Consider the following 23,643-nt stretch of genomic DNA (forward strand, 5'->3'; position numbering starts at 1 on the left):
TACAACTCTTCCCCAGACCAAAGATTCTAAGTGGTGTGTCTAGCGTTTATCACTGGGCCCAAGGGAAGAAAGAACACTCAATATTTTACATGAAAATCAAAGAGAAGAATGGAGGAAACACTGGAAAGTTACTCAGGCCATGAGAAGTAGGAAAGTGCAGCCACTGATAAGCTACTCAATTTCAACTACCTAATTCTTTTTCACCAGGACTAATTCTTATACAAAGAAACACATGATTAATGACAGCCCATCCCTGATTATCCAGAAACTGATAAATAACAGAAATACTGGGTGTCCCTGTTCCTTTAATGTTGGCCATTATTTTAGATTTATTTTTTCCTTCCCTTGGAGAATAAGAGATTTTTTAAAAAAGGAAGCATTTAAATGAAATCAATTTGTTACTTTTTGTATGTTATTGTTTAGCAGCTCAAGGAAACAGTTTAGGGATAAGAGGATAATTAAAACTAAGGGATAAAATGACACTTTATGATTACCTGGAGATTTCAATTTTTAAATTATATTCTTATACCCATAAAAATCAGGTTATTCAGTAATTCTCCCGGTGCTTGTAATATAACAGTTAACTCAGGTGCCGAATCAGCAGCTTCAAGGTCATAAATGGTTGTACCCAGAGCAATTAATCCATTCCTGCTCAAAGGTCAATGTGATTTGAAATTAGGAGCTATTTTGGTTGTCAAGATAAGCAATTTTGACTGTCCACTTGTGAGCTCATTAATTGCCAAGGGATCACCTTACAAATAACAAGAAATCTTCCTAATGTGTATATTAAATTTTGTTACCTGGGCAGTACTCTGATGTGGTGATGTGTGCTCCTATTTACAGGTTTCCCAATCACGTGTGGCATCACACTCTAGCATCAGATACAGTACTGGCACTGTAAGTCATTTAGATCAGTTTGAGACCCTCTCTTGTGAAATAAGGGTGATCCTGACCCCCACACAGAACACTAAAGATTAAATTCTGGGAAATGCCTGGAATGGCAGAAAAATCAGTATATGTAAATTGGATAAGAGTTACGAGCACTCACGTTATAAATGACCTCTGCATACAACAGGGTCCAGATAACTTGCCGTCAGCTCTTTCATGTCCCCTTCAAAGTAGCCCTTTGTCTCTCAACTCTGAGCTATCTGAGGAGTGACTGGTGCAAGTTATAAAAAGTACCTGTCCAGAGGGAAAATGCTACCTCTGTCTGGCTACCTATCCTATCCTTCTCCCTCATGCCCTGAGCTCCCTAATTTTAATTTCTAGAAATAAATTGAGCTCAAATGACTTACCCATGCCTGCACTGCCATCATTAGTGCCCCTGCCTGGCAGCAGAAAGCCTGTGTGATGAGCTAATGAGATTCAGAAGAGCATCTAAAGAATGTACTGTATAAAACAGAAGTTAGCTCTACTTGAAATTGTACTATTTGATCTATTCCTAGGTGCTCTGGAGGCCAATGCATACAAGCATGATTTTCACAAAAACACGTACTTTGAATTCCAAACCACAAACTTACAAATGAAATTTTGCAAGTGAGCCTATAATAGCAAACTAGAGCTTTTCTTTTGTTCGAATGGCAGAGGGCTTTGGTAACTAAAACTCTTGAGTCTTTGCTTTTTCCAGTTGCTAAATTTATTTTTGTTTAGCAGGTGATTTCACTGCACTTTTTTCTAAAGCCACTCTAACCTGCTTCATCATTAGAAATGTTACTATTCACTTGTCAAAGCAGAATTCAACTTTACTATGGCCTCACTGCATTAAACTGGTACAGAGGTGTCACAAACCAGACAGTATCCTTCCCTTTACAACACCCAGGGCGGGTGAAGGCTAGAAAGTGGAGAAGCAGCCATCACTACTTAGAATAGGCTGGGGTTGTTTAATTAAAAATAATAATAATCTTCCTTTGGTATTCTGATCTTGACTTGCTGTGGAGCAATTTGTCTCTGATAATTAATCTGTCACCTTTTCAGCCCTAAATTTTTACTCACATCATTTTGCCCAGCTTTTTAAATGAAAAGGGAAGATATTTACAGAACAACAAATCTGGTTATACTCTAGGAAATGGTAAATGACAAATCTTTCTAACTCTCACTGCGAAGCCATCTTTAATTTGGGGAAATAACCAATTGGTATATTTCAGTAGTACTTTTTCTGAGTAATGGAACTACTACAGCTAAATCTATTTTAACAGTATTTTCAATGCCTCTCTTCCGAGCCTGTAGTGGGAATTTGTCCCATTTTCTTTTCTGTTGAGATCTGTGACAAGCATCATTTCATTTTCTAATTCTCTGTAGCCCCATTTTAAATGAGTATTTTTAATTAAAGTTGTGGCCAAGGAGAATATGTTGCATCAGACTGCTGAGACCACTTTGCTGATATCAGCTTTCCAAGTCCATGGAGCCGTTGGTTTTGCACCAAATGTTTAATGCTTATGGTGGTTTAATGTATGCAAAAGTTCCCTAGAAAGAAAATATGTGGAAGGTAAATGTAAGGTGTCACTGTTATTGGATTCCTAGTTTGATGACCCACAAAACTTTGGGAGTGAAAATGCCATTGTAATTTCTTCTATATTGTTTTTGTGATTCTTCAATGTTAGATAACAGGTGCTTCCAGGTGATGGATGCTGATAAGCCAAAGCTAAAGGTTTAGAAATAATACAAAACTTCACTGAGCATATCACCTAGTTGCAGGGGTACTCTATGAATTTTCTGCCAGAATTGCTTTTATATAAAATTTTCTAGAACAAGATGAGTCTCTTGAGGAATGTCGGTTCTTCCTTCTCTATAGGTCTATGATTGAGATCAGAAGTTTAAGTGATATCGATACGTTCTAGTTTTATTCCCAGCTTCAGAAAGGTTTTCCAAAGGTACTGCCAGTCTAATGGTCTAGAGATTTCAAAGTGGAAACTGGAAAGCAACAGAGCAATTACAAAACCCCTCAAAAACCATACCTTGCTATATAAAGCTTCTTAGTTAGCTATAGTCCAGTGATTAGCTATTTTGTTTTGTGAACTGGGATTTATTTAATGTATTTTGTGCACGTCAGTCAATGATTCCCAGATAAAATCTGCATAATGCAAAGAAAGATAATTTTTTAAAAATCAGATTTAATCCTAAAGGATTTTAAGAGTATAAGGTTGTAGATGTCAAGCAGCTGACAGCCTCCCCACCCCCTTGAGTATCTCCTCAGTTTTACCTACTCCCTCTCACACACTCTCTGGTAATGCGCAGAGAAGAAGGCTTGCATCCTGGCTGACTCAACAGTTACAGCTCTAAGTGTAAAAATGAAGCACAGGAATAATTCTCTAAATTATACAAAAACTGTAATAAGGGGCTCAACCTGATCTAATAAGCTGAGTAAACAGCAAGGGAAAACCCAAAGAGAATTATGTGGGTGACTTGAGAAGTTTAAATACAAGTCCTTAATTAGGTTATACTTACCTGGTCTGTAAGTCAGCTCAGCATTAACTGGAAGAGATGATTAGTAAGCAAATAAGAGTCTGTCTAATTAAGTCCAGCACTGCTTCCTTTTCTAAATAATTTAATAGACTCAGCCCCAGATAAAGAAGAGTCTTTGAGAAAGGACCCAACAATGTCTGCTGTTGGGCCATTTTGGTATTGCTCTCTCAGTCAGTTTTAAAAAGTTCCCTGGAACCCAGTCTAGTAAGAAAATGCCTAAACCAGAGCTTTAGTGTCTCAGTACCTTCTTCCTTGGTCCTCATGTTCTGGTTTTTATGAGGCATCTGCATGAACTGCCAGGTTGTTTAACAGCCCAGGAATGGATTTGGGGGCCATGAATTTTTTGGTAAGATGTGGCTTGGTATAGAGAAGAGAGAGGAACGAGAATCCTTCACTTACTGTCAGCTCTGAATGTCTTCATTCTGTGTCACAACTTCTTTCTCTGTAAAGCGTGAGAGACACTGATTTCACTGCTATTTCACTGGGGTTTGTCAAGTCTGAGAATTGAGGACAGAATACCACAGAGTCCTGGGAGGGGCTCAGAAAATGGCTCCATTAACCTAGGATGTAATTTTACAAAGAGCTCTTCCTGCTCACAGCTTTTGAGTGTAATTAACCTCATCAAATACTAGAGATTTTATAATTCTATTAGAAAGTTCTCAAAACCCTTATAAAGAGTTAGAAACATAATAGTAATTAGCTTCCTTTCAAAACATCTATTATAGGCTGCACCAGGAATACATGACAGAGAAGAAACAGAACTGATGGAGAGTGCTAAGGATCCTGAGTTTGAGAACTATCTTTGTCAAGTAATTGGGTGACTCTCAGAAAATAATTTAACCTCTCTGGGCTCGAGTTGCCTCATCTATAAAATAGGTAGACAGATTGGGATTATTCAGTATTTCTTAAGCCTGGCTGAACAGTAGATTAACCGGGCTAACTTTTAAAACACGTTGGGGACTTCCCTGGTGGTTCAGTGGTTAAGAATCTGCCTGCCAGTGCAGGGGACACAGGTTTGATCCCTGGTCTGGGAAGATCCCACATGCCGCGGAGCAACTAAGCCTGTGCACCACAACTACTAAGCCTGCGCTCTATAGCCTGCGAGCCACAACTACAGAGCCTGTGCTCTAGAGCCTGTGAGCCACAACTACTGAGCCCACACGCCACAACTACTGAAGCCTGTGCACCTAGAGCCCATGCTCTGCAACAAAAGAAGCCACCGCAAAGAACAGTAGCCCCTGCTCACCGCAACTAGAGAAAGCCCGTGCACAACAACAAAGACCCAATGCAGCCAAAAATAAATAAATTAAATAAATAAACAAAACACTTTGAATGCCCAGGTTCTATATCAGACCAATGAAGGAGACTCTCTGGGAATGACTCCTGGGCATGGGCATTGGTAGTAGCCCCACAAGTTATTGTGAGCCTCCAAGTAGAGAACCATTGCACTGATCCCTCAAGGGTCTTTGGTGATCAAAGTCCTGTGACACCATGCTGTACTGTCTATGTGGTAACAGAGATACATATGTGAGATATGGTTCTCACATAGCCCACCACATTTTAATAATGAGTCCCTTTTCTCCCACTGTATCTTCTACCAAACTATGGCAGATTCTGCCTCAAATTGGGTCCAGACCACATCGGCATTCTGAAGACCCAAGTGCTTTATTTTGGGCTGTCTTGAGGGGAAAAGTTAATGTTATATCTTATTTTTTTAAAAATTAATGAAGGTCAAAGTTAATCTGCCCTTTAGAATTTTTTGACCACTTTGTTAAAAATCATTTCAACTTTCAAATATTCTTGTCAGGAGAAGGGGACCAAAGACATATTAAGTTAGTTGACCTGATTCACTTCAATCTTGGTGAATATTTAACCATGGCTTCCCCATCTAAAGACTGGCACTCTTTAACAGACAGTAGTTGCTGATTTTTCCCTTTGATGAACTGCATGTCGGTTTGTTGGAGAGAACAAGAGGTAAAGAAGGCACAGGTTGGCACAAAACGACTGTCCTGCCTGATAAAACAAGTCATCTGTCCTATGCATAGCTCCACCCTTTTGTCTAGACAGGAGAATCGGAATAATTCAAGGCCAAGTATCTAAAGTGGACAAAATGCTCATCGTGCCTAGATGAACAGTGGGGACTCCCACTTGTTAAATATTGGGTTGTAATAAAAAAGAAAAAGTGGTCCTCATTTGGCAGGTTAGAGTCAGAAAGAAAGGTTTCCCCTTGAAGTGACTGCTCTGAGACCACCTAGGGCAGGCGAGACCTAACCTCAGTGCTGGCTTCATGGTCGTGCCACCAGCCCAGTCACACTGCTCAGAAGGGCAGTGTTCAGGGTTTAATGTTCTGCACGTGCTGTCTTGAAATTCTTGACAAATTTACCCTTGAATCCGTGTTTTGTAAGTGAAGCCTGATGGGACAGTGGAGCATGTGCAGAGGGCCTGGAGCCTCGGCTCACACGTCGCTACAGTCCCACGTCCTACCTCCTGCTGCCTCGCCAGAATGGGATTTCATTCATACACGCTCCTGCCTTTAGTGTCCCTGCCAGCCTAGCCTCCCCTCCCCAGCCCTGCCTGGGGCAGCGAACAGGGCCGTGTTCCATCATTACCCTCCATCCCTGGCTGGTACCTGGGTGCAGGCAAGGGCAGGGGCAGGGTCGGGCATGTGGCCTGTAGCATTTGAGGGCAGGTAAGGATGTAGCTGTCTTTGCCTTGGGCTGGCAGTGCCACGGTGGGTTTTGTGGGCAACTTTGTGGGAAGCCTCCCCCACTGGATACTGAGCACTTCCCAGTGTGGAGATGGCAATCCATTGACGGGTTGGGGCTGTAGTCATGGGAAAGGGGCATGGATTTCCCTACCCCTGCTGAGGGCCTACATTTTCATTTTATACTGGGCTCCACAAATCATGTAGTTGACCTTGCCTAACCTGACTGCCAACAGACAGCTCTGGGTTGGACAGAGCTATGTGGGACCTGGGGAGGGCTGTCAAGGTTCAATGTCCTTATGTGTTCACTCTTCTGGAACAGAGTGAAAGATCTAGCTGTCTCTTCAAGTTTTTCCTCTACTGTTAAATACCATAATATACACATATCATATAGTAGCTGTGTGACACAGGGCAAATTACTTAACTTTTCTGTGCCTTAGTATGTTATTCTGTCATGCAGGAATAATAATGCTAGTGTCATAAACATGAAATATACCAACATAGATAAGTACTTGGCACAGTGCTGGGCACATAGTAGATGTTTAATAAGTTTTAGTTGTCATTATTATTTGCTACAGACCCTGAAAACAGTTGCAAAAGTATTTTGATTGATACTTTGAAGGACACATGTTCTAGTAAATTTATTTGGAGATTCAATCTCCAGGATTCTTAAAAGTTTCAAATTCACTAGAAATTTTTGGGAGGGGAAAAATTTCAGGTAGAAGAAAATTGTATCATGAGAAGGAATCTTGGCTTTGTCCATCATAAAAGGCACAAATGCCACACCCACAGTAGCTGTCTAATTGTTGAAGTCTACAGTGAGTAAAGTAGAGAGGATACCAGGTAACAGCTCATTTTCCGTTTTGCTAGAGTAAGTGGATGCAGGAGGTTGACTCAATGCGGAAGTCAAAGTGTATAATGTGGTGGTTTACAAGCCACATGTCTCCAGTCACTGATGAGCTGGTGTCCACAGTGGTAGCCTCCAGTTAGTGACCGTCACTGACACCAGCTTATGCAGCCTGGTACTCCTGTGGAAATATGTTAACATATCTTTGGATTCCTAGGAAGTAAATGAAGCTGCTTCACTGTGCCATTACTATGATTTTCATAAATATATTGAGCACTAGCTGTATACCAGGTGATTTTATATTCTCTCTAATCCTTGTAACCATCTCATAAGGAAAACATGCCCACTTTATAAATAAGAAATCTTGAGGCTCAGCTAAGTTAATTGGTTTAACCAAGACTTTTTAACTAGGCAGAGAGAGTGAGTGTTTAGACACAGTTCTATATGACTTCAAGATTATGCATTTTATTTTAATTGATTGCAAAGCCTCTCCTGTAACTATAGTAAGTGAACACTTAGTGGAAGTAATAACATAGCAAACATTAATTTAGCTTTTACACCAGGTACTCTTCTAAGCACTTAATACATATTGACTCACTTAATCCTTGCTACAGCCCTATAAAGCAGGAATTACTATCCTCATTTTGCAGATGAGGAAACTGAGGCACTGGGAAGTTAAATAAACTGGGCCAGATTTTAAACCAGTAAGTGACAGGCCAGACTATAAACAAAGCAATGTGGCTTCAGATTCGGGGCTTAAGAACTAGGTGAAGAAATCAGAACTTCTTGAATTATTTTAAAGGGTTAACTGAAAAATTATGATTTGACTTTCTAAAATAATATACCAAGATATACACCCAAATGTATGTCCTTCAGAGTATTAATCAAAATATTTAAAAAATTTTTCAAAGCCTGAAGCAGATAATAATGATGATAGTAGTACAAATAACAGTTAAAATTAATTTTACAACTATTATGTGTCCTGGCACTGTGCCAGATGACTTACATATGCCATCTATTTAACATTTATAATGGTAGTATTATTATTCCTAGATAACAGAATAAATTACTGAGGCCCAGAGAATTTAATTGATGTTTCTCATGTCACACAGCAAATATATGATGGTTCTGGGATAAACTTAGACTGTCTGCATCCAAACCCCACATTCTTCACTTCCAAACTAGAACTCCATTCTTTCAGAATTTTTAGTGGTGGAAAACTTTATCTTCTGAGAACAGACCTGATTTTTAAAAACTAGCAGAAGCCGTTTGTGACAAAGCCCTAAGTTTTTTGAATTTTAGGTACTCGGGATTAACTTCTGATCAAAAACATCATTTGAAGAAAATACAGAGTGCTTTTCTCTCATGATCTATAAATTGTCTGAAAGCAGTCCCCAAAACACGTTCTGTGCACTCATGCATCACGGTAATTAGAATCTCCCTAGGTGATGACTTTGGAGGAATGCTCCACTTAAGACCAAATTTATGCTCTATATTTGACAGATACTGCATATTAATGAAGGAAATAACGGCTAAAAGTTTATCATGTGCCTCTGGGCTTGTGGCATGATGCTTACAGGCATCATTCAAGCACCCTATGAAGTCACTGGGTATACTACTCTATAATGATTATTGACCGCTAAACCACTTCTTCACCTGCAGCACTCTTCTTATAGGGAGAACTTTCGTGACTTTTAATTAATGCACGGTTCCAGAGCATCCACACTGCATATGGTTCAATCTCATACTGTGAATGGGGACTGTACTGTAATTGGGAACCCTTAAGGATCTTGTGTGGGCATATCCATCCGTTAAGTGGATGAGGAAGTTACCAAATCTTCATTTCCCTTGGTTCTGTCCAGGTCAAGACTACCTAACCCTTTCCCTGTTTTCCCCAGGCCTTTCTGGGGGTTGCACATAGCATCCTCCTTTTCAGTATATTGCTCAGAATTAATTTTCTTAGGGAAGAACTGTGAGAATAGCTTGGTCAGCTACTCTTGGTGAAGAAAATACTGCAGTGGGAAGGGGGGGATGGGGGAAAGGGGAGAGAAGAGGAGAGAGACAAGAGAGGTGGCTTTATTGCACATTTTTAGACTGTAACTGGTGTGAAGTGAGTTCTCCTGCGTTTTGCAGTATGCTTCTCTAAGCAAAATTTCCTCTCCAAACTCAGAAAACTCCGTGGCATGCCTGAGAACAGTCACCTCCAACTGCTCCACCCTCAACTAACTAACTCTCTCTCAACAGTTAGAAGCAAGCTTGTTGGAATACAGCATTTCTAGAATTTCCAAAAACACATGGTAGACTTTTCTCCTGGCAAAATCTGTCAGCCAAGTAGGGAGAGGTCCATGATGAAAGCTAAAATTTAGAAGCAACAACTCTTAGAAGTAAAATTTGTATACTTCCTACTGCCTCCTTTCCAAAAAAAAAAAAAAATGCTTTTCATATGGAGCTGTTCTATTGAGAACATTATTGAACGCAGCTGCTTGCAGAAAAAGCACTCAATTCGGATGACAAGATTTCTGTTAGAACAGGGAAGGAAATAGTCTGGGATGATCATTTCTACCTTGAATTGAGAGAAATGCTAGTTACCAATAGAATGAAACAGAGACCTAAAGTTAAGATATTTTTTACCAAAGGAGTGAGAAGAACATGTCTCAATGGATGAGACCCAGAAAATAAAATAATGAACAGTGGATAACTGTAGAAAGCTACTTGTTATTATTATTAAAAACAAGAGTCACTGTGTCTGATCTCATACTAATCATTTCAAAAGTCCTGAGAGGAAGGTTTTCTTTGCCCCATTTGACAGAGGAAGGGCAGAGCTGCACAGGAGCAGCACAGTTAGAGCAGGTCACCCAGCCAGGAACTGGCAAAGTTGGGATTCAGCCCAAAGACTAAATCTCCAGCTCTTCACCATTCCTTTGCAGGACTTGAGACAGAATTTGAGAAGTGACTGAATGGTTTCTGATTACCATGGCTTTGTTGGAATGGCCGCCTCCTTGGAACTCAATGGTCCCAAAAGCATCTGTGGGGCTGAGTTGAGTGTGCTTGCTGATGGACCACTTCTCAGACTGGATGTCATTTCGGGAGAGGCGACTTTCATTTTTCTCATTCTGAAGAACTGAGATACTGGGAGTGAGGCCGACATGCTGGCCTATTAAACGCCCGCAGCAACACCTATAACATAAGAGGTCAAAGTGAACCCCTTGTATTAGCAACAACTGTAATACACACTGAAGGCAACCTGCTGGAGAAACCTACAAACCATAGCAAGCCAGAGAGTCAGTTTTCAGGTGGAAACCATAATGTGGCCATACCTGGCAAATGGTGAACTTGGGATTTACTTGACATATATTTCTTTTCTTTTCTGGCCCCTCCACATTTTCCTCTAGCTGTATAGGCTGTAACATGCCTCCCATCCTTCTGCACCTACCCCCTTTCACACCTGCCACATTGTTCAGGATTGGAACGAAAAGAACGAACACCATGTAGATTTTTCTACTTCTCACTCTTCCCATCTATCAAATCTTGCACAAAGGACACTGAACAGCTTTGAGGGAAGAATTTTAACAGGTACATTTAAATAAGGACTCTCAATCATATGTGAGTCACAACCTAACTTGTCTTTTCCCAATTGACACTCTGTCATATATCCAATTCTGAGAATGAAGATCTGCAGCTTAAGTGTTGTTGAAGAAACAATGAAAAAATTATTCACAAGGTATTTGAAAACAAAATTCACCCCTCATACCATGAAAATGTCCTTCATACTTTACTACTAGCACTGTTATGACTATTAGCAATAATGCTGATACAGAGCTATCATTTATTAAATACTAACAGTGTGACATTCATTTTACGGGTAAAATATTATAGTTTTGAAGGTTAGGTAATTTGTTCAAGGTTATACAGCTGGTCTATATGATTCCAGAGTCTATATTTTAAACTACTCCATTATACTGCCTTTTCATAAGGGCGTTTCCAGACATTCATATGTTACTTTATCCCAAATGCTTCCCACCTTATATACTGTTGATCTTCAGGAAGGTAAGCAGAATATTAAAAATGTGATTGGATAGAAATCTGAAGGTCTGCAGTCTAATTAGTAATCTGCTAGGAGTATTTCCTTTAAAAGTCTCTTTTACACTGTAGCAGAGCATTTTAGTAAAAAGTAAGCATTTTGATGAAATGCTAGAAAGGGAAAACCAGTAACCACACTAAATATATATATCTCCCATTCATGTATATATATATATATATATCCCATTCCTATAGACTGTGATGAATTCCCTTCCCAATGGTGTAGCTTTTATTTTGTACAGGCTCTCAGACAATTAACTGCAGGCATGGCATATTACATGGTGTGTATATATGAGATTGCTTCAAAGATGTCCAGCAACAATTAAAAAATGATCTTTAACATTCGTTCTCTTGCAATGGATAGTGATTGGTATCATATTTTTGGTCCCATAATTGCTACTTCATGTTCTTGCTACATTATAGAGACAGCAAGATTACCTATGGGGGTCTTTGGTGCTGGGTATGATGTGAACACATTCTCTTTTATAAAACGCTCTTTCTATCCAGGACTTCTGAGCCTGAAAAAAAAAAAAAAAAAGAAGAGGAAAGGTGAACACAACCTTTAAGCATTTTTGACTAGAAAGCAAAATTTCATAATCACTTAAGAGACTAGTGTCTCATAAACTGAACTGAAATTGTGGTTACTTCACACATAAACACTGCATATAACAAAATCAATTATTACCAGAATCTGCTGGTTAGGTTATTTAACATTATAATATGAGAGTTAAAGGAAATGACCATAATAAAAAATGTTAGTAATGAAACTATATACAAGTTCATAATGACTTCTGAAGAACAGAAAAATAATGCTATTTACAGAGAAAATGAAAGCCATAGAGCAGGATGTTTATAACCCTTTAGTTAACAAGTATTCAGTGGTAGGAAGAAATATATCTAAATAAGCATACGGTTTTCATGGCTGACACTTCCATTAGATTTTCCTTATAGAAAGAAAGAAAAACGGTGAGGAAATTACATAATTCGAGCCCTAATCCATCACCATGTTTTTTCTAAAATCCAAATTAGCAATGTTTGAATATGGAGGGGAAAAAAGGAAATGGAAACATAGGAAGATAAATGTCTTCATCACAGTCCAAAATTTCACAGGTAATGCCTTTGGAAGGAAGGAAGATACCACATTTTTTGGCATCCCACATGCCTTTCAGCACAGCAAACATGGCTTCTTAGAATGAACACTGTTGGGACTGTCCACCCAGAAGCCTGGCCACTGAGATTGGGCTCCCAGAAGGATGAAGGAAGTTTCAACAAACTGTACCATCCTTGTTCCAAAGCAGTGTCCATCCTTCATCCCTTAACCCCTTTTTTTAGCAGCATTTGAAACAGTAGCGGAGCCTCCTACGAAATCCAGTAAGCTACTCAGAAGATTCCTTCTCTAAGCGCGTGTTTAAAACAGAAGTTGCTAGAGTAACATGTAATGTTGTATCTACATGGCATCGTCTTCTCTCTAACCCAGCATCAGGACCAAATTCCTACTTTTGAAATATACGGGACTAAAGCGCAACTAAGCTGTTTACCTGGCCTGTCCCAATGACCAGTGTTAACTGTTACAAGCCCCTGTTTGTTGGTTGTAATTGATATTGACTCTGCCAGGGACCCAAATGTCTGTATAAGTTGTGCTAAGGTCTGGTTTGCCCTCAACCCTTTAATATTGCACCTGCCTCCTCTCTCACAGTGGAGTCTATGCGAGCATGTGGCACAGAAGGAAGCAGTTGTCTTATATTCATGACAAAGCACATTTTAAAAGTAGCAACGCGGGGGGATGCTTGAGGGATACAAAGGACCTGCATCCTGTTTCAGTCATGGTTACAATCAGGTTGCATAATTTCTGAGTGTTTATACATTGTCCACGTGAAAAGGAGCACCCACCCTGCCACAGAGATCCCTGGGTCCAGGTGGCCCTCTGCGCCCTCACACCACAAAACTAACATTTGCAGTCATTTGTCATCTGGGCATGGAAAAAGCCCCAGTGTCTATTCTTAAAGATTTTTCTTCTCAAATACATAGGAAAAACTAGTGGGTACATCTTTGCAGCAGAAATGAGCTTAGCAGCATAGATAACCAGTCTTTATCTTTGTAAAAAGCCTGTAAGTTAAACTATTCATAGGCTGTGATTTTTCCTAGAAACTGAATACTTTCTTTGATAACATCTCTTGGCAGATAGATGGTAAAAATATTCCTCACTGGACATCTGCAACCAACTTTTCCTACACCTTGGGGAGCAGAAAAGGGAGAGCATACTTTCCCTTTTTTTGTGGCCCACTATCTGGGAATTTCAGGGAGTTCTGATCAATACTCATTGAGAGAAAGCAGGAATGGCAGTATCATGGGTAGACAATGACGTTTGCAGTCAGAAAAAGTTGTGCATGGGATTCTGCAGCTTGGACAAAGTCGTATAATTTCTCTGATCTTCGGTTTTCCTCACCTATAAAATGGGCACAAAAATAATGCCTGACACAGAGTTGTTATCATTATTTAGGTACCAAGTTTTCACTTCAAGAACAGGGACCGGTCCTAGGTTGGCCTGGTACTAGAAGTTCAGATAAAGGTTTAGATGAGATTACTATGAAACTGCTGTAGCAGATCTGACCTAAATTGATTTCACTTTGCACTGGAGATGATATGCTCTCAGAAGGCCTGGCTGGCCACAAACAAGGTATACAGAAAAGCTATTTAACTTTCCTGAGCTTTTTCTATAACATGAGGGTACCACAGCTACTTTGGAGAGTTGTTGTATTAATCAAAGCAAATGATTCAGAGAAAGCACCTGGCACATAGTAGGCACTCAGTAGGTAATAACAATGCTTAACCTTTATTAAGGGTTCATCATGTACCTGGAATTGCGCTGTATACGTATTATCTCCATGGAGCCGCACAAGAACCCCGTGAGGGAAGTACTACTATTATGTCCATTTTACCAATGAAGAAATTGTCAGAGATGCAGCAGATTAGAAGACAGAGTTTGAACGTGAGCAGTCTGACTCCAGAGTTCACACTCTTACCCACTCTGCTCAACTGCCTCTCCAAATTAGGTTTTATTGGTATTAAATACCCTAGATCTGGGCAGTGCCATCTGGGCTTGCCTGGGATGCCTTCTAGAGGCATGTCTGGGAACCAGTTCATACATGCACCTTTCCCCTCCTTATTTCCCCCTGCCAGTCCCCACAAGTGGAGTAATGAACACTCTGCTCTCTGTTCCTCTCTCCTTGGGGTCAAGGATTGAGGCGGGACATTAGGCAGACATCAGAATATGAGAAAGACGTAAAAGAAGGGGGGGATCATTATAACGGCTACCCCAAAGAAATGTAATCACACAGGACTCCCAACTTGAGAATCTGGGGGCCACAACAAATAGATTACACTTTTCAAGGGCACCTCCATTATTTCTCTCACTCATGGATCCTGGTTTCAACTTGGAAGGCCCTGGAAGGTTTACACAGATGGTGTGTAATAAGAATGACTGCATATGGATTGTCAACTTGTTTGTTAGTCTTTAAGTAATCTGACTTGTGTGCAGTTTAGCAACTTAATTACCTTCTCAAAGGTGAAAAGCTACCTCACTGTCAGCAAAGGGATTGAGGATCAGTTTCTATTTCTTATTATTAGCAAACTAACAGTTTCTCTTGCAAAGGCATAGAAAATTGGGAGGGGAGAAAATGTAAAAAAATCTTTCCATCATTCATAATTGAGTCGGATTCTCTTTTTGAGAAGAAAAGCATAATACATAACAGGAAGAGTGCACGTATAGCACATGAATTAGGAATTCTACCAAATACCATGCATAATTTACTATGCTTTACTGTGGGCTTTGTTTTATTGTGCTTTTATTCAGTCTTCAGTGTGGATGGATATTAGATTTTTAAAATCATTTTCTTGGAGAAGGCATATTTGATGTATAATCATGATTTAACTTGTTCCCTAAACTAGTTCCCTTTTCCTTTGTTCAAAGGCTTTGAACTACTCTGTGTGAAGCTTTATACTTGGTTGCAACACCCAACTAAGTTAGCACAGAATGGCTATCCTTATTGTTAGAAAGCATGAAACAGTTTTGACATGCCATATTTCTAGCTGACCCTTTAACTCTCTTCTAACGCAAAAGTTCAACAGCATGCCCTAAAATCTCTTCTTTCTAAATATGCTTTGGAGGGCTCATGTACTCTTAGAAAAGGTGGCTTCTATCAGCTCTTAGAAAATCACTTTTCTAAAGGCAGAACAGTCACATCACCATGACTGAGTTGGCGAAGGGCTATTTTCTTTCTTGTCTTTCTGCATTATCAGTCATGTGTGATGTGTAATAGGGAACTGTTTTTCAAAGGCTAATAATTAAAGGACATCTTATTCAAAACAAAAATGAGGACATTCACATTTCAAGAAAAGTATAATAATAACCCTCAAAGAATAAAGTACGTATGAATTTTGAAAGTCAAATGTACAGTCAATAAAGCATCAAAATAATTGGAACTGAAAAAAGAAAAAAAAAATGGTTTCATTTAACAAGGTTTCAACTCTTTTTCACAAAGACTCTGCTACAAACATTAGTCTCTCAAACTTCTTTGACTCTTCCTACCACCCACTCCCCATTAGCTACAGAATTAAGACCTTCTCCGGGCAACATGATTTACAAGTACTTACATAGAGTATGTATTAAATCTGTCTACAGAAAGTCTCAGAAACTGCTACTGCAATCTACCCTTTAGCAGGGCAACTTAACAGGACACCAATCTAGTCCAGTAACTGCAAGATTAGAAAAAGCGTCCACTAACTTTATAGGAACAAATTACGAGCAAAACTTTACATCCCTCATTTTGAGACTCTCAGGTTTAAAAGGTACACTCTGCCCTAATCAGAACAAAACACCAAAGACCCCAAGGTACTGAATGCCTGTGTTCATTTTTACCTTTTGCTTTCCCTCAACATCTCCCTGGCATTCCCTGGGTCTTCCTCTAGATCCCCAGATCCAGTACTGGGAGGTTGAACAAGAAGAAAATGAGCTGAAATCATTTTACCTGAGCATTGACTCTGGGTGGTGGCAAAGGCAGTCCCACGAGCAGCTCTTGTTGCTTTCATTTTGCTGCGTCTGGGGCTGGTCATCCCGTTAATAATGCTCTTATGACCGCCCACTGGAAAAAAAGTCACTTGCCCGGCTCTTCCCCCAAGAGACGTTTCAAGTAAGCAATGAACTTGGGCAGATTAGCCCCTTGGAATGTGCTGCTTTGGGATTAGCCTCACTAAGAATCCCATGGACATTCCCTCGCAGCCCTCAAACACTGCTTGATTTGAACATCTAATCTGACGCCAGAAGAAAAACAAATCCCCGGAGAGATCGGATTTAACTGGCACAAGTCCTGACAGGCTCTCCCCCCTTTTCTTTTTCCATTTTCAGAGAGAAGGCTTGTGAAAGTGTGATAAGGTGTTCTGAGTTCTGAAAAGTTCAACTTTGGAAAGCAAATCCTTCTAAAGAAACAGTATATTAATGCTCCGAGTGGTTTGAACACACAAGCGGCATTGTTCATTCCTCCCCAAAGGATGGAATGATAGCATTTCTTTAAAGAGGAACTGCTAAAAACTCTGAATGTTTCAAAAGGATAGCTGGGTCCCTGAATGTGAGCCCAAGGAGAATAAAGTTGGGGTCTGTCAGTAACCTTCCACAACTTCTGAGATGTCAATAAATAATAATAATACAACTGATCACACTTCTTATCCTGCAGCCCCTCCCCCACTACTGTAACCGTGTGACTAGAAACCTACACTCCCCTGTTTCCCTATTAAAAAAAGATGAGCTGGGACTATTACAGCACATGGATGCAGGCTGAAAGCAGTGGCATTGTGATGTGTTTATCTGGGGCGGGTGGAGGGCAACTTAGAGGTTCTGGCTCACACAACACAAAAGGGCTCTTTCAAATATCTTCCAAGAATAAGTTTTTTAGATAATAGTAGTTCTTAGCTAGATAAGTGAACGAACTGGGGAAGAAGAGAGCTCAACTTTCAACACGGCAAAAATACTTTTAAAGAAGTGACTATGTGAACACTTCACCTCCAAAAGACTTATCTTTTCTTGCAGATGGAAGTCAGAGCTGAGAGGTGTGTTCATCATCAACTCTGTGGGCTGTGAACCTCTGAGGGCAGTGTCATTTTGAGCTTCATTTTCCCACAATCTCCTCTCAAAGCACCTAGTATGTGTTATGTGGGCACTCCCTGAGAATCACAGTGGGAACTGGGTGACTTATTTCTAGCTTGGATCAGATCCATAGCCTTCTCCCTGCCTCTCTGCTGTTTCCAGGATGGATCTCTTTCAAACTCCCCCATCTTCTGGTCTCTCACTTACCAAGGTTTCCCCGGAGACAAGGGGCAACAAACTACTTAGTGACTTTCAACTGAGGAAACATTACAATAAGCAAAATGCAAATGAATCATCATCAGACTGAGCGTGAGCATTAAACATGAGATGGAGAAGTCCCTTTGACAGTCTTCAGGAGTTGGCTGCAGAATAATACGTAGTGATGGCCTTCACAATGAGGATACCTATCCTTCTATGCAGCTGTAACACTCCTATGCATTTATTCTTAGGGAATCAACAGAGATGTGAGCACACAAAGATGTTCACCACAGCGTTATTTATAATTCAGAAAAATTGGAAACAAATGAAAATTAATGGGAGGCTAATTAAACTATGGTTCATGCTGTTTGATGACCACAATCAGGTTTCAGAAGACTATTTAATTACATAGAGAAATATACATTTTCACATTGTTATGTGAGAAAAGCAGGACAAAATTTTAAGTAGAGAATAATTACAAATTTTAAATAGATACAGAGATGATTGGGAATATACTAAAGTGGAAACTGTAGCTAATTTTTATTTTCTTCCTTTTGCTTTTTTATATTTTCCAAAGTTTTCTTCTGTAACCATATATTTATAGTCATGAAATTATATTCTATATGGTCAGAAGATTTCCAGATTTTTTTTTCCAGCTGTTAAGCTCGACCTTATGATAATGGGAAGTCATTAGGAAAGAGCAGTTCAGGAAGTGACGTATGAAGAGCTCAGTTAAAAGAGAGGGCTCAGTGGTTAATATTTGGAAAGGGAAGTTCTATAATGTACAGGATGAGTTTCCTAGGGTATAAAGGCTGGAGAGAGAGAGAGAGAGAGAGAGAGAGAGAGAGAGAGAGAGAAGCAGGGAAGGAACAGAGAAGAGGAGGAGGAGGTGGAAGAAGACCGGGAGGGCTGGCTGACAGGCAGGCATCTGAGAGATACTGAGATCTGATATCTACTTCACTAGATACTACTTCAGTTCCTCATCTGACTTACTTTAAATCTTGAGTTCAATCAGATCCATACTGAGTCTTTTAAATATTGCCCATTTTTTTTTTTTTAAAGATTTATTGATTGATTGATTGATTGATTGATTGCTGTGTTGGGTCTTCGTTTCTGTGCGAGGGCTTTCTCTAGTTGCGGCGAGCGGGGGCCACTCTTCATCGCGGTGCGCGGGCCTCTCACTATCGCGGCCTCTCTTGTTGTGGAGCACAGGCTCCAGACGCGCAGGCTCAGTAGTTGTGGCTCACGGGCCTAGTTGCTCCGTGGCATGTGGGATCTTCCCAGACCAAGGCTTGAACCCGTGTCCCCTGCATTGGCAGGCAGATTCTCAACCACTGCACCACCAGGGAAGCCTGCCCATGTGTTTTTTTTAGCCTTATTCTCTCTAGTCTTACTCATTTTTTGTTGCTGTTTTTCTTTTCGCTTATTTTTCCTTCCTAGAGAGAAATATTTGATAGGGAAAAGGATATGAGGCACCTTCTATGAACTTTACACCAAAGACAAAAATACTGCCACCAGAACCACGAGCATTCTGTCTATGTGAACTAGGAAGCCTGAGGTAAAAATCAGCACAGCATTTCTTTCATATGAGGTCACAGATGATCTTCAGGACTCTGATTTGAGAAGGTAATTAGTTCCAAAGAGACTTGTAGCTCTGGGCCACACTGTCCACACAGATCTTTTAAAAACCCTATGCAGTACCCAACAATGCAACTTCAACTCCTGACAGGATATATCACCATCTTGTTTCAGATGTAGTTTAGAGAGAATATACTTTGAATACTAACAAGAGGAAACCACAAGTGTAATGCGAACTGTGGTTATTCTTCACTCCTATCTTCATGTAATGGCAGATTACCTTATTCTTCCAATTCATCGTTAAAGAAAAAAGATCACACTTGAATAGAATATACTAAAAAGTTCCCACTGGTACATAACTCAATTTTAAAAAATGAAATCAGATTTTCTACAAGTAGAAACTAGACTTTGACATGGATGATTTGTATTCATTTTTATAAAGATGTCCAAAGCATTCCTTTCTGTGATGTCCACATTTAATAACAACAATGACAACAAGAGCATGATATAGAGGAGGGGTCAGTAAACATTTTCTGTAAAGTGCTGGATGGTAAATAATTTAGGCTCTCTGTGGGTCACATGGTCTCCGTCACAACATTCAACTCTGCTGTTGCAGCACAAAAGCGCTCATAGGCCAGATATAAACAAATGAGCATTGCTGCGTTCCAATAAAACAGGCAGTGGGCTGGAACTGGTGTGTACTGATCAGCCCTTGCTATAGAGGAAGGGGGTATGTCTGATGGGGCAGCAGGGGAGGGGGGTGACGGTCCTAAAAACCAGGCTTCCATGGCACCACCACTAGCTTGTCTTGGCTCTTCCTTAAGCATGTCAGGCAAGTTCTCAGGTACTTTTGCTTCTGTTGTTCCTTCTACCTGGACAGCTCCATCCTCAGATTGCCCACAACTTGCTCCATCAGCACATTAGGAACACTGACAGGCCCGGACACTCCATCTGAAGGCACACCTGTGTCATCATTCTCTACTCTGTAACTTCCCTCTCTTTTCCTCTTCACATTACCTTCACATTACCTAGCATTATGCCATGTGTTTACGTATTTATTTTTCACATTACCTAGCATTATGCCATGTGTTCACGTATTTATTTTTTGTCTATTTCCTCCACTAGAATGTAAGTTCCTGAGGGCAGTGATTTTATTTTGTTACTGCTGTCACTCCAGCACCTAGAACTGTGTTTGGGATGTGGTCAGCATACAAAGGTGACTTAGGGACAACATTTGATTTACTTGTACATCAATTCCTCACCTGTAAGATGATGACATCAGATGGACCTGTGTTTCCCAGAGGTGGTACCCAGATGCATTTTTCTTTTAACAGTTGGATTTATAATAATATATAATATTTAAGCAATGGCTAAACCTGTAATTTAATAAATATTATTGTTTGGTGACATACATTTTCTTTTGTGGAGTTATGAAAAAATGAATCCACCCAAAATATTTAATAAATTAGATTAAAAATGATTTGTAGATAATGATGGTACCACATAAGCAAGTGAAGTTTGCGAAACACAGGACCAATTCCTCTTAAATGCCCCTTTGGCTCCTTGTTTTTATTCTAATGCATGAAAATAAATGTATTGTGTTCTCTAATATTCAGAATTGCCCTTGACCTATAAAGTAAAACAATGCCAGAGGAACATGACAAAGCCATCTGCCTCTGGAGCATAATACCACCAACATGGTTTTCCTAAAACAGTCAATCAGGATACCCCCTGGTCAATACCCTTCTTTAGCTCCCCAACCCCAACAAGATCAGATCAGTTCAGTATTTAAAACCTTTCAGGATCTGCCTCTGAAACTATCTGTTCAAATCTCTCAATCTCCCTCCAAATCTTTAAACACATTATGCTCCAGTACACTAGATTATTGATTATTTCCCTAATGCACCATGCTGTGCCACACTCCTCAACCTTTGAATATGCTGTCCCATTTGCCTGGAATGCTAGGTTCCTCCTTCTGTACTTAGCAAACACCTGTTTGTTCTTCCTAACTGCACAAAATATTGTATTCTTTGACAAGCTTGGCTGGCCACTGCCAGACAGAATGAATCACCACAACTACTGATCCACTTCCATACCTTGCTCACACTTCCATTAGAAGAAAAGTCATATAATTTTATAATTATTTGTTTTCATTTCAAGATTTATAATCACCCACTGCCAATTTCTGCTGCAAACACACAGTACTCTGGGTCTATCATGGCATAACTAGAGTTTCATAGCCTTGCCTAGGACACTCTCCTTCTTTTTCTATTTTTAACATTGTTTCTGCAGAAATATCAATTTCTCACTCCTAGTCAGTCATCTTTGGGGAATAATTCTTTGTGGGTTATTTATACTAAATTATTTTAATTACTATAATTAGTATATAAATTATTATACAAATTATTTGTACTAAAATTCTCCTTATAGCCTCTAAACTTAAATCATATACACCTTAACATAAAGTTAAATTAGATTATATTTTTATCACTAGATTTGCAAAAAATTCAATAAATTATGCTTTATAATTATAACTGAAACATCTTTTTTCAGTAGGTCATGCTATGTAAATTACACTTAAAATACAGGCAGAATTTTATATAGATGTACTATGAATATATACTAATGTTAACCTCATAGAATTTTTGTGAACAATTTAAAAATATATTTCATGTTTCTTTGGAAAATTGTTTCATTATGAATCAGTTAATTATTGCTTGGCAATAATATATTACATTTATAAACTATTCTACAGTTCACAAATGCTTCCAAACATAGTATTTTATGCAATACTCACAATAACTCTGTAAGGTAGGTATTATAAAATTCCATTATTCAAATTAAAAACTGGGGTCTACAGAGGTTTAGTCTCATTCCTAAGTTGTACATCAGCTATTGGCTTAGCCTGATGGAGCCAAAGCCCTTGTGCTTCCATAGGGTACAGAGAACCCTGCATCCTCTATATGCTATGACTAACCTTAGGAATGCTGAGTCATCTTTTTCTTCTTTGTGGTGGGATAAGTGCATTTTAATCATTATGATCTTAATAAAAATATACACACTTCATCAAGCCTAAAAGACTGCTGAAAAATTGAAATGAGGACATAGGCTTCTATTTCAAAAGTATCCTAATTATGATCAAGGATTAGACATCTGTTCGAATATAATAGCTATTTCCATACATGGTGACATAAAAACTTAAAAGCTCCACACATACTTTTAGTGACTTCACTGCCTTCATTGACCAAAAAACATACCTACATTGGAGCCAGCTCTATAAAACCGGTGTACATCTTAGGAAGATAATAATAGGATAAACTTCACCCAGAGAAGCAGGAAATGAAAGACAAAATTATGACTAACAAAATTATAAGACTGAGATTTGACATATTCAAGAGCTAGAAAGTTTAAAATGATAGGTCATTTGTTAGAAAGCAGCATCAGTGTGACAATGCCAGTGTACAGCAAGTCACCAGGAGGGCTTTCTACATTCCTGGAGGCCGCATACATGGGAAATACAACCTTGTTTTCTGTCAAGTAAATGCAGAGCTGGGGCAATGTAATGTCATCCTTTAAGTCCTTAATTCTGTTTAGCTTTCACAATTCATTCCCACATCATTCTGATTTTGTCAGGAACTAAAGAAATGTGCTGAGTCATGAAATTGGAACATTCTATGTTATGTTGAAATGTGAAGTTTATGTGACAAATGATAGCATAGATTCAGAGGCTGATTTTTACTTTGTTTGCCTCTTTTGTCCTGGAAGGATGAAGATGCTAAGAAGAAGGGGGCAATGGATCAGTAGCTGTACTTCTATCTGTAATAGAGTTCTCAAATGAGGATTAACTGCTTAGGAAATCAGTGTCTCTCTCTCTCTCTCTCTCTCTCTCTCATTTTTATTATTTTTAGTTTCTTTATCATCAGTCCTAATTACCTTAAAGTATTTTGGGTACAGAAACAGACTCAATCAATGAGTGATTAGTTCAGTTCAAACTCTTCATCCTCACAAAGTACAGACTTAAATTTGGGGCAGGATTTTATTTCTGAAATCCTGATTTTTCTTTATCCATTCAAAGGCAGAGCCTAGTGGAAGCATGACTGATTAGGGGTCCCAAGATACGCATCCTAGCCATGCCTTGTTGACCCCTAGTCGTGTAAACTTGGGGGAGGACTTAATCTTGGTGATCTCATGGTCAACTCCAGGTCTCAGAGCTGAGGATTCTGGGAATCAGAACCTGACAGCTTTGTTATTAGTTCCTCATTAATGTGTACAAAATAGATGTAGAGGTGTTTTTTTTTTTTAAATAAGAGGGTATTTTTATTTTAATTTTTACAAATTCATGAAATCACTATTCTTCTGAAAACAAACAAAAATGTAGCAGAGCACACAGTTTTGTGCTTACTGAGCACAAAGCACATAAGGAGATTTGAACTAATAAATAATCCCTGAAGGAATTCTCCCCAGACTCCAACCATTCTTAAGAATGCCCCTGGTTTAGCAATCTGGCACACGTGTCAAGTCCTAATTCTGTTTCAATAAGACTTCAAGTATTATTAAGATATTACTGCAATTAATTAATAACTTGACATTTCTATTTCTGCTATTGAGAGAGTTTTTAAGACCAGAACTTGGTGT

The 23,643-nt window shown here is 39.3% G+C and overlaps 1 protein-coding gene across 13 annotated transcripts in view; it reads right to left on the bottom strand.

Moving 5' to 3' along the window:
* Positions 1–23,643, bottom strand: part of TRPM3 (transient receptor potential cation channel subfamily M member 3) — a 941,238-nt gene that overhangs the window by 245,934 nt on the left and 671,661 nt on the right. For all 13 annotated transcript variants that reach the window (XR_009503681.1, XM_059924893.1, XM_059924892.1 and 10 more), the window contains exons 2-3: positions 11,532–11,611; positions 9,986–10,190 (exon numbers count right to left, since the gene is read on the bottom strand). Coding sequence is in view for 12 of the 13 variants with exons in the window: in XM_059924893.1 (XP_059780876.1) it covers positions 9,986–10,190; positions 11,532–11,611 (285 nt within the window). In the remaining variant the exon portion in view is untranslated. The remainder of the gene's footprint in view (positions 1–9,985; positions 10,191–11,531; positions 11,612–23,643) is intronic.

Source organism: Balaenoptera ricei, chromosome 6 (genome assembly GCF_028023285.1).
Source record: "Balaenoptera ricei isolate mBalRic1 chromosome 6, mBalRic1.hap2, whole genome shotgun sequence".
In the NCBI taxonomy this organism is placed as follows: Eukaryota; Metazoa; Chordata; class Mammalia; order Artiodactyla; family Balaenopteridae; genus Balaenoptera; species Balaenoptera ricei.